The sequence below is a fragment of the Elephas maximus genome, chromosome 17 (genome assembly GCF_024166365.1).
Source record: "Elephas maximus indicus isolate mEleMax1 chromosome 17, mEleMax1 primary haplotype, whole genome shotgun sequence".
NCBI classification, from domain to species: domain Eukaryota; kingdom Metazoa; phylum Chordata; class Mammalia; order Proboscidea; family Elephantidae; genus Elephas; species Elephas maximus.
This window is the reverse complement of record NC_064835.1, coordinates 19,187,654-19,200,279: the sequence shown is the minus strand read 5'-3', so window position 1 is coordinate 19,200,279 and position 12,626 is coordinate 19,187,654. Positions and strand designations below refer to the sequence as shown.

Genomic DNA, 12,626 nt, shown 5'->3' with positions numbered 1-12,626 from the left:
GGTTAGGTACCATCTACTCTGGTCATTAGTGTTCAGTGTGTCAAGTCTATTTTTGAGATGGTCTCTAAATTCCTGTGTGGTATACTCAAGGTCATACTTTGGCCCTTGTGAACTTGTTTTAATTTTCTTCAGCTTTAGTTTGAACTTGCATATGAGCAATTGATTTTTCTGCAGTCAGCACCTGACCTTATTCTGACTGATGATATTGAGCTTCTCCATCGTATCTTTCCACAGATGTAGTCAATTTGATTGCTCTGCATTCCATCAGGCAAGGTCCATTTGTTTAGTCGCCTTTTATGTGGTTGTAAAAAGGTATTTCTAATGAACAAGTTGTTCACCTTGCAAGATTGTATCATGCAATCTTTCATGTTGTTTCTAATACCAAAACCATGTTTTCATACTACTGACCCTTCATCTTTGTTTCTAACTTTAGCATTCCAATCGCCAGTAAATATCAATGCATCTTGATTGCATGTTTGATCAGTTTCAGACGGCAGAAGTTGGTAAAAATCTTCAATTTTTTTTTTTTGATCTTTGGCATTAGTGGTTGGTGTGTCAAATTGAATAATTGTGTATTAACTGGCCTTCCTTGTAGACCATATGGTTGCTTGATTCAAAATGGCCAATACCAGAAATCAAATGATACATTGCATTGAGCAAATCTGCTGCAAAAGACCTCTTTAAAGCATTAAAAAGTAAAAAATGTCACCTTGAAGCCCTGGTGGCACAGTGGGTAAGAGCTCAACTGTTAACCATAAAGGATGGCAGTTTGAATCCATCAGTGACTCCTTGGAAACCCTATGGGACAGTTCAATTCTGTCTTGAAGTGTCACTACGAGTCAGAATTGACTCAGCAGCAAAAAGTTTTTTGGTTTGGACCGAAGCCATGGTCTTTTCTTTTGCCCCATGTGAATGTGAAAGCTGGACAATGAAAAAGGAAGACTGAAGAAGAATTGATGCATTTGAATTATGGCATTGATGAAGAATATTGAACACACCATGAACTACCAGAAGAGAAGGACTAATGTGTCTTTCAAGATGTACAGACAGAATGCTCCTTAGAAGGAAGGATGGCAAGACAACATCTCACATACTTTGGTAGTGTTATCAGGGGAGACCAGTCCCTAGAGAAGGACATCAGGCTAGGTAAAGAAGAGGGTCATCAAAAAAGAGGAAGACCCTCAGTGAGATGGAATCACATAGTGGTTACAACAATGGGCTCAATCATAGCAATGATTGTGAGGATGGCACATGACCAGGCGGTGTTTTGTTTTGTTGTGCACAGGGTTGCTATGAGTTGGAACTGACTAGATGGCACTTAACAACAACAGCATTGTTTGTATATAGAAATGCAATTGAATTTTTTTAATATAATTTTTATTGTGCTTTAAGTGAGAGTTTGCAAATCAAGTCAGTCTCTCACACAAGAACTTATATACACCTTGCTACACACTCCCAATTACTCTTTTTTTTTTTTTTCTAATGAGACAGCCTGCTCTTTCCCTCCACTCTCTCTTTTCGTGTCCATTTTGCCAGCTTTTAACCTCCACTCTCTCATCTTCCCTCCAGGCAGGATATGCCAACATAGTCTCAAGTGTCCACCTGATCCAAGACGCTCACTCCTCACCAGCATCCCTCTCCAACCCATTGTCCAGTCCAATCCATGCCTGGCAATTGAATTTTTAGGCTGATCTTTAAGCTGCAACTTTGTTAAATTTTTTAATTAGCTCTAATATATTTTTATGGATTTTCTATATACAAATGTATATAATATTTTAATATAGTTTTATCTCTTCCTTTCCAATATGGGCTCATTTTAATTCATTTTCTAATTAAGTGCTCTACCCTGAACCTCAGGTATAATATTGAATAGAATGGCTAGAGTGAACATTCTTCTCTTATTCTTGATATTTAGAGGAGAGCAGTCTTTAATCATTTAGTGTGATGTTAGCTGTGGGTTTTTGGTTTTGTTTAGTTTTTGAAAAAAAAGGGATTTTTTAAACAGGGCATGTACTCATCATATTGTGCATTATAAACTTCTAATTTCTTACATCAATCTGTCCCTTGGAATCATTCAAATTTGAGGAATCTTGTAAAAAATAAAAGTGAATTTGTAGTATTTTAATAAAAGGGAATTTTGGGGTTTCCATTTGTCTCCTCAAGGAAGAGTTGGTTCCCAAAGTTAAAGAATTGGAAGAAGGGTCCAGCCAGGTAACAGTAGAGAAGCAGGCTGTACTGTGAAATGACCCAGGAGAGGATGTAAGACAAGCACCCTTTCCTCAGGTCTAAAAGTAATAGCTCAGGTAGGAGGGAGTGTAGGAGAAAACTGCTGCTAATATGTGTGATTGTAATTTACTCACTTCTTTTAAATATATTTTTTAATAGTGCCCAGAATATTACCTGGTATGGAGACATGTGAGTTACATTATTACACTGGAAGTATCTAAAGATCATTTTTCAAATTTATTTTTGATATAATACACTAGTAACTTAGTATAACTAGTGGGTATATGGAGTCCCTGGGTGTTGCACATGGTTAAACTGTGTGGCTACTAACCCAAAGATCTGGGGTTTAAATCCTTTCAGAAATGCCTCAGAAGAAAGGCCTGGCAATCTATTACAAAAAAAAATCAGCCATTGAAAACCCTATGGGGCACTGTTCTACTCTGACACACATGAGGTCACCATGAGTCAGAGCGAACTTGACAGTGACTCTTTTTTTTGGGTTTGAGTCGAAATCAACTTGAAGGCAGTGGTTATGGTTTTTGGATTTATATTGTATACACATTTTTTGGTTTAAAATTCAAGCTCTGTACCACTCAGATTTCTCAGGGCTGTATTCTTCCTAATTTTTAAGCTTGTTTGTCCTGGCTTTCAAAACTTTGTTTTTCTTAGCTATTAGAAGTTTTCAAAAATATTTTGAAAGCGAAATGGGATTCTGAAATATCTAAAAAGTAATCTATTAAGTTGTGAAAATGATTCATGTGATTTAAGATTTTCTTTGTGAAAAAAACTTACAAAATATATTATTTTAACTTTAGACAGTTTTTATACACAAGGTATTTAATATATAAGAAAGAAACTCAAATTTTACTACAGGATCTAGAATGACCAAAAAAACTTTAATATTGCTTGGCATATATGCATGTTATGTTGTACTTTCACTATCACGTAAGGGACTTTGAAATGAAATTGTTATGAATTTTCTTTTGAATGTTTATATACTCTACTTCATTACTACGATTGAAAGCATTCATTTGGCAATGTGATAGCTAACAATTTTTTTAAATGTAAAGTGGCTTTGAGAATTTTGTAAACCATGAAATAGTTTGTTTTTAGCCCTAATGATCTTACTGTTTGATGCTAGATTTATTATACTGTTTAAGGTATGAGGTTTCTAAAGACAAGTAAAGAAGTATAAATAATACTATATTCATCATGTCAATGCCTTCATTGTATCAAAGAAAAGTTCTGCAGTGATACAATTCCAAAAAAGGTTAAAAATGAAGCATTTGTCAATTCATATGTCATATTTTAGTGTTTTCAGAAGCACATCTAACAAGCTAGCAACAATTTTAATGGTTGCAAATCTCGCTTTATTTTTCAAAACGAGTCAAATAATTGTGTACTTGAGAAGGTAAGCAGTTTCTCCTGGTACTGTTAAAAAAAACTCTGAACAAATCACTTTTAAAATCATAATTTTACAGTGTTCTGATGTTATCTAGAGACTAACAGACCCTCACTCTAGAAGGATTCCTTCACAATCATGAGTAAACTCTACTCCTGTAGATATGAAGCTTGACAACAAGAGGAAACTATTTCCTATTAACAAACAAGAAATGTTTTCAAAATATAATTATTTAAAATTTTAGAGGGCTTTAACAATCACCCACAAAGTAGGAAGCATGTGAAAACTGCCAACATGTAGGATTGAGATTATTTCATAGTAACCTTCTTCATGAGTATTGTACTTGAAACATCCTGGAACATGAAAGCAGAGGACTCTGCAGAAGGTACAATTTTGGCTTTCTATGTCCTTTTTTTCAGGTATCACTTGCACAGTATAAGCACAAATACCTTCAGCAAACATTTCAGTGGCGGAATGATACCTTACTCTTATAGAAGGAGAATTTTAGATAAAATTGACAGTTTGGGAAATGTAATGGCCTTGACTTATTTCAAATTGGAAACTTAGTTATGTCCCTTTATCTATCTACCTTTCAATAGAGCTATCTAAGCATGGATAAATGACAAGTGCAGGACTCATCTCTGTGGGATCTAGTCTAGATGCTGGTCTAATTGATATCACAATATTTCAGCCCTTATGTTCTTTGAATCTAGCATGTGTTTTACACATGCTTTGTTTTTAGCACAACGGTATTTCCAAAAGATACCAGTATTAGTTCAAATTTTTTATTTTAACTTTAATATCCTGTAGTTATGTCAAATTTATCTGCATTATTAGGAAACCATCATCCACAAGTATACTGAAAATCCACAGAGTCACCAAGAACAACTCACTTAAGTCTTTCCAGTTTCAGTTTTTTTCATTTATAAAATGGAAATAATAAGCTGATACCACATAGGGTTGCTGGGGAAATATATCAAATAGTATTATGAAGTGTCTGGGCAGTTCTAATCACATGGCAAGCACTCAATAGTATCACCCTATAATAAATAGCAATACGACTCTCACATTCATTCTTATCTCAACACTCTTTTCCTTGTTTTTGATACACCATCAATCTTTTGTGATATCTTTTGGATCCTTTTCTTTCGAAAATAGAATAGTCATCATGTTATCCTTTGCCAGGAACTCATCAACTTCCTTCAAATCTCACATCTCAGAGATACAGACATTTTTTCTGCTTTGGTTTTTGATGCCATCGAGGGAATCAAAATAAAAAATCTCATTTGAAGGTGAGTGTGAAATACAACAAGGCAGCATGCCTATGACATGCAGAGACAATATTGTCAAAATACCATGCAAGATTTTCATCCTGCAGACACGCTCCTCTGGAAAAAAAGCTTCAAGGGTCATGGACCACATCAGGTTATACAAGAATATGTAGCATATGGTGCTTTGAGAATGAATGAGTTTTACCTTTAGTCATAGGAACTCCTGGCTTCTCCTCATTAGAAAGCATACTTCTTTCCTGGATGTGGGGCTCAGTTTGAGTAATATACTTTATACTAACCATTCAGTTACTTCCCAGAGCCTCTATTTCTATATTTTTGAATTGTTGGCAGTAGACAAGGTACTCTTTAAAGGGAAACCAGCCTACATCAGTGATCAATACATTATTTTTGTGCTTTATGTTAATATTCACTTCACATTAACTGCCACGAATGGTTTCTCTGATATGATAAAGAGATAAGACAGGAGACTAGAAATGAGTAGCTAAATGAAGAAACAGAAGGGGAAATAGGGAAGGACCCATATAGAGACAGATAGGCCTTCTCTCTTATATACTGATCACTTGTTTATAGTATGCCTAACTATGGGCAAATATTTAGCCACTATGAGCCTAATATATAAAATAAGTATATTAGTAATTGTTCTGGAATCCCTGGATAATGCAACAGTCTAATATGCTTCAGAAAAAGTTCTGCTGATTTACTTCCAAAAACGAGCTATTGAAAACCCTGTGGGCCACAGTTCTACTCTAACACACATGGAGTCCACATTAGTCAGAATCAACTTGATGGTAACTGGTATATGTTTCCTGTTAGTATTTGTTCTGTAGAAGAGTTGAGCAGATTGCAAATAAGGCATGGAAAGTGCTTTGTTGTTCGGTGTCCCTGAGTGGATTTTCAACTCGTATCAATCCCGGGTGACACAGTAGAACTACTCCATACAGTTTCCCAGGCTATAATCTTTACATGAGCAGATTTTCAGGTCTTTCTCCAACAGTGCCATTGAGTTGGTTTGAACTGCCAACCTTCCAAGTAGCAGCCCAGTGTTAAACCATTTTACCACCAGGGTCAGAACACTCAATATTCTAAACTATCAGAACAGTTCTTAGGATGTTCAGAGACTGGTCAGAACTAAGACCCACTCTTAGAGCACAGGAAAAAAAAAAAAAAAGATATAATACCTTCTGATGTTTATTTGCATGACCCATAACAATAGAATCCAAGAGTATTTAACTTTTAACATAGAGTAGGGGTGGGGAGATAATTGGAGATACCTGAATAAATAAGACCTGAATCTGTTTCACACTGCACAAATAAAACCTACCTCAATTTTCTTCTTCTCTTCCTCCACAGAATTCCCAGAGGAAAATGGCAGCAGGAAATCACTCCACAGTGACTGAGTTCATCCTCGCGGGGCTAACAGACAAACCAGAGCTCCAGCTTCCCCTCTTTCTTTTCTTCCTAGGAGTCTGTATGGTCACAGTGGTGGGGAATATGGGCATGATCACACTGATTGGGCTCAGTTCTCACCTGCACATCCCCATGTACTATTTCCTGAGCAGTTTGTCCTTCATTGATCTCTGTTATTCCACTGTCATTACCCCCAAAATGCTGGTGAATTTCGTGACAGAGAAGAACACCATCTCCTACCCTGAATGCATGACTCAACTCTTCTTATTCATTTTTTTTATTGTATCAGAAAGTCATATGTTGGCTGTGATGGCATATGATCGCTATGTTGCCATCTGTAACCCATTGCTTTACAATGCCGCCATGTCTTATCAGGTCTGCTTCTGGTTGGTAGTTGAGGTATATATGATGGGTTTGATTGGTGCCGCAGTTCACACAGGTTGCATGCTAAGAGTGGTTTTCTGTAAGGCTAAAATAATCAACCATTACTTCTGTGATCTTTTTCCACTACTGGAGCTCACCTGCTCCAGTACTTATATCAATGTAGTGGTACTTTTGTGCCTCAGTGTATTTAATATTCTTGCACCAACCTTGACTATCTTTGGTTCCTACGTCTTCATCATTGCCAGCATCCTGAGAATCCACTCCACCGAGGGTAGGTCCAAAGCCTTCAGCACGTGCAGTTCCCACATCTTGGCTGTTACACTCTTCTATGGTTCTGCAGCATTCATGTACCTGCAGCCATCAAATGTCAGCTCCATGGACCAAAGCAAAGTGTCTTCAGTGTTTTACACCATTATTGTGCCAATGCTGAACCCCCTGATCTACAGCCTGAGGAATAAGGACGTCAAAGTTGCTCTAAATACAATCATTGAGAAGGGGCTATTTTGCATTAGCAAAGATTTCTAATTCTTGGAGAAGATTCAATAAGGAAGGAATCCAGAGACTGCAACATATATATACAAGTAGTGAGATTACTGCCAAGCCTTGATTATTTGGAAGAAAGGTCCCAAGTATAGGAGTGGATTCATAATGTCACATGGAGGGCAGTGTCAATTCTAGGAAGTCCCAGAGGTCACCTGTAGTAACCCATTTTACCATTTATCATTTTTCTTAAATAAATCTCCAAAGTTCTTTATGTAGGGAATTATAATTTAGATATATGGGAAATAGCACTTTGTTAGATAAAGCTTACCTATTCATAGAAAGATCCATTTGGTCCGTATCCTTTAATCTTCTTAATATTTTGTGTTTTGGCTCTTGTTTACTAATAAGTGTACAAATAAACTCTTCTGAAAAAAGTTATCTCTAAAACAAATAATTTTTAATCATTTGACATCTATAAAATTCAATCCCTACTGGTGACTAAGTGCAGAGAACTATAGTAGAAATATGGGGACAGATGATGGATAAGACATGATTCCTGCCCACAGGATGATAACTCTGTGGTGGAAGAGATTGATAGACTCATCAGGGCTGAATACATTATGGGTATTTTTACTTCTTTCTTTATGCAACATTCTTTTCTTCAGTTTTAGCATTGTGCTACCATCTCCATTTCCCTAGAATCCTATATTCATTTTCCCTTATTTCTAAAGATTTTTCTAATCACCAATATCATAGAATTACAGGTGTAGAAGTGACATTCTTTGACTAGGCATTGAAATCATATGGATGAGTTATTTACAGGCAAAGATTAAAATTTGAAAATATTTCTATCTAATTACATGCACCCTTCTTACTCAAAGTTCCAATATTTATTCTGGTAAAAAGAAGAGTTGGCAGAATTATTTTGTAGATACTCAAAAATTGTCTGGAGTTTCAACTACAAATTTGTGGCTGTCCTTCCTTATCTAGTAAAAAGGAGTTTAAAACAGAAAATGTGAATAGGATGGTAGTTTGAGAAGACTTCCAAGTGATAAATCCACCCCCCCTTACCATTTCCCAACTAAGCTCCCATAGGTGCTTTTTAGCAACCAGAAAACTCTTATTAGTCCTCTTGAGAGGCAATAACCAAAATAACCAAAAAAAAAAAAAAAAAATCCTTGCCATGGAGTCATTCCTATTAATACTTCAGAGCAGCTTTTGGTGGCACCAGCTTCAACTAGTTCCTCCTGCCAGTTGCGGAGCTCTCACATCTTCTTCTTCTGGTTGTAGAGCATCTGGATGTATTTCCCATCTTTGCCTAGAATGGTTCTTCAGACTCCTAAAGACCAATGTTTCACTTTACTTTTAGAACCAGTTCTAGATAAGAGCTTCTGGTGCGTTCTTTCTAATGCTTCCAGGATTCAAAGCCTCCAAAACAGTTTTGCATTAAGGAGACAAGCATGGACATCTGCAAATAACATCGTGCTCTTGACTGCTCATCTCTCTAAAGCTGTGCCCAGAGGCAGAGCACATGGACAGAGGGTCTTTTTTGACCAAGTGTGAGCATTTACATCTGGTAAAAGTGTATTTTTAAAAATCACCTGTCTAAATATGTGCTTGCTTTGTCATCAGCTTGCTATCAAATAAAAAAAAAAAAAAAAATTTTTTTTTTTTAGGAAACATTAATACCCCAATGTGATATCCCCTTTACCTCTCACATAAAATCACAAGTTGTAATGACAGAGATGAGGGTATTTCCCTCTTTGGAAACTAGGAGAAACTTCCTTTTTGTCCTTGTATGTATTAATCAGTCTTTAACTCCATATCTCATGTCTTAATCCCACAAAAGATATCCGTTTGTGTGTGTATCTGTATATGTATATATATGTATGTGATCTATGTATTTATGTTTAATCTATATATATACGTGTGTGTGTCATATGCATAAATGTGTACTACTTGGTATGTTTTACAAACCCGATGTGTACAAACGACATCCAGTGAGAAACTTTTTTTTTTAATCATATATGGGAAATATGAGACTCACAATTAAACTCACTTATTACAGAAAAATTAGCATTAAACTGAAGGGATGTTTGAAGGAATTTTATTGTGGTTGAAAAAAGGGTCTTTTTTATATTTTTTAAAAAGAAAATAAGTATATTTTCTTTAAAATTTATCTTGCAAATTTTATTGTCTATTTATGATTGTAAAACTAATGCATGAAATTTGAAAATAGAGAAATCATAAGGAAGAAAGCAAAATGTTCTCATAATCTCACAGATCATTCATGACTAGGTTCAAGGTAACGTTAATAATCTTTCTTTTGTAAATGTGAATGTACATCCACTTTTTTGTTTGTGTTTGTTTTAACATTTAGAACTGGCTCCATGACATAGGCCAGATAAACTTGTTCAGGACCAATGGGTGAGAAGAAGGTAGGTCAGAGGAACTGAATTATCAGGGGCCTCCAGGAAGGTAGAGGTCTGAGAAGGCATTGAGCAGCTGGAATAGGCATAATGGTTAACAAAAAGCTTTCTACACACACATTTAATAATTTCTAATAAAACATTTGTTTTGAAAGTAATCAGTGACTCTGGAAAACAGAAATAAATCACAACCATATTTACTTGGCTGTTTGCTACATGGTCTTTGGCACTGGGGCATTGTCTTCAGACTGTAGAACAGGGAAATGAGCATGAGGATCACCACTGTGGAAAACATAGGCTGTCTTCTGGGACAGTAGGTTGGGGTTCTGGCAAAAATACAAGAAGATGCTTAAGCCATCTAAACAAACAACTGCAAGGTGAGAGACAAAGTTATTGAAGACTGGCCTTACCCTCAGTTGAGGTGATTCAAAAAGGTAGAAAAGAAAGAATATGTAACAACATATTGAGAGATTTTTTTTATTTTTATTAGCCAAACATTGTCAGTGTATTGCCATTCTAGATCAGGTGGATGACATGATTTTAGACTGAAGTTGAGGGACGACTACAGGGATTTGAAAGTTTAAAATATACTTGGGCCTGGACAGTATAATTGGTATTGGAATAACCCTTTTGTGAAAAAAATTTTTAAAAAAATGGACAAAATATATGGGTCAACTGTGTTTAGGCAACGGGCAAGTATTACAAAACCATGATTACTGAGTAAAGAAAAAGTCATGATCTAAGCCTCACAACCGTGTTTCCTCTCTGTGGTGACAATTTCCTGACTGCAAGGTAGCAAACTTGTGTTCAAATAAAGCATGGCAGTTCCTTCTTATCTGTGAGGAAGACATAGACATAGACATATCTATCACTGAATTTTGTCATCATAAAATATTCCTCTGAGGTGGGTTCAAGATTGCCAACTACGTAGAACTACCGTGGATCCTTCTTGCAACAATGACATGGAAAAACAAGTGAATCGATCACATATGTTACAATCTACGAATGCAGCCCTAACCCCTAACCTCCTGGAGTAACCTCAGCAGAGACTCAGTCAGCACAAGCAGGCTGCACACTGACTCGGCTGACAGGAGAACGAGAAACCATGGGGAAGCAGCTACTATTTTGGGGGCCTGGATCTAGCGTCCCAGTCAGAAAACCTTGGCGCTGGGCTTTGGGCTAAGCACAGAGGAGCAGATCACAGCTTCCTGAGATGGCATAAGCACGGGATGCAGCCCTAACTCCCTGGAGTAACCTTGCCAGAAACACAGCCAGCGCACACAGGTTGCACACAGACGCGGGTGATGGGAGAAGGAGATATCAGGGGGAAGCAGCTTCTGGTTTTGGAGCCTGGAGCACAGTGTCCCAGCCAGAAAATCTTGATGCTGGTTTTTGGACTAGGAGCAGTGGAGCTGATCACAGCTTCCTGAGATGGTGCAAGCACAGGACGCAGGCCTGATCTTCAGGGGCAATCTCAACCCAGCCAGCACACACCAGCTACAGGCACCCCTGGAATCTCAGATAAAACAGTCTTCACCAAACAAGTAACTTTGTCTATATTGCCATACTGCTCTCTCCTATCTATCAGATCCCCTCCCCTCTCTGCCCCAGGTGGCTTCATTGACATTAGAATTTCCTGGGCCAGGGAGTGAAGTGCTCTGTGGGTTGTTTTTTTTTTTCCTAACCCATTCTACTGGCCTGAGAGAAGCAGCAATTAACAATCCAGGGAAGAAAAATCCTTCACTGACTTCCCTAAAATGAAACAATAATACAGAACCAAGTCCAGCCAAGCAAAAGAGATCCACAGTCTCTGGCTTTCATCCCTACAGGGAACCAGGTGGCTATTATAATGCAAAGGCAATTCTGATAGAGATCTGATTGTAATTGTTTTAGCTGAAGAGTGGAAAGGCAAGTTTTGGTGGTCTTATACCTCTCTACCTATTAAACAGAGACCTCACTGATCTACAGCAGGGAACTGAGGGCTGAAGCTCCACCCACACCACCTAGCCACCTGGTAAAGGGCTCTGAGGATAGTGACGCTTACCAATCTTTAGACATCCAAGCATTGGATGTCTAAGGTTCAGCTGCAGAGCTCACGCACCAGAGATCTCTAGAGAATAGAGACACTTCCAACTCACTGGCACGTTAAGGAAGGCTGTCAGCATCCTACCCCCCTTGGAGGATGACCCCTTCCACTACTAGAATCTGGTGCATATGACTAACACCACTACTCCTTTAAGTTAATAGGTGACAGCCTACCCCCACACACTAGGTGAGCCACAATCAGCACACTTAAGCTGATTCTATTCAAAAATAGCAAATGGACTCATAGGCCAATATATCTGGTAACAGCTCAAACCAGGTGGTAATAGGACATAAGTGATTCAAAGGCCACACCAATCAAGACAGTGCAATTTAGTAGCCCATCTGGGTATACTGAAACAAAACAAAACAAGATAAGACTGAGTAAGCAAATATAAAATAAATCATTGCAGTATCTTACAGAGGGCTTGGAGACAGCAGTCGATATCAAATCACATAAAGAAGCAGACCAAGATTGCTTCTACAACTCCCCAAATTAAAGAATCAAAATCTTTCCCAAATGAAGATACAACCCTGGAATTCCTAGATGTAGAATATAAAAAACTAATATATAGAATGCTCCAAGACATCAGGGATGGCCTCAGAAATGCAATAAGGTAATCTAAAGAAAAAGCCAAGGAACACACTGACAGAGCAGTCGAAAAAAATCAAAAAGATTATTCAAGAACATAGCAAAAAAATTAATAAGCTGCAAGAATCCATAGAGAGACAGCATTCAGAAATCCAAAAGATTAACAATAAAATTACAGAATTAGACAACTCAATAGGAAGTCAGAGGAGCAGATTCAAGGAATTGGAATGCACAGTGGGGGAGATGGAGGATAAGGCAATTGAAACACCAATATAGTTGAAGAAAAATCAGGTAAAAGAATTAAAAAAAATGAAGAAACCTAAGAATCT

General features: G+C 37.4%; 1 protein-coding gene across 1 annotated transcript; it reads left to right on the top strand.

The window, feature by feature from the left end:
* The first annotated feature begins 4,891 nt into the window (after window positions 1-4,891).
* On the top strand, window positions 4,892-7,236 carry LOC126061035 (putative olfactory receptor 8G3). The gene is made up of 2 exons (XM_049857418.1): window positions 4,892-4,920; window positions 6,271-7,236. The coding sequence occupies exon 2, from the start codon at window positions 6,286-6,288 to the stop codon at window positions 7,234-7,236; it is 951 nt and encodes a 316-aa protein (XP_049713375.1). The 5' UTR covers window positions 4,892-4,920; window positions 6,271-6,285.
* Window positions 7,237-12,626: the final 5,390 nt, after the last annotated feature.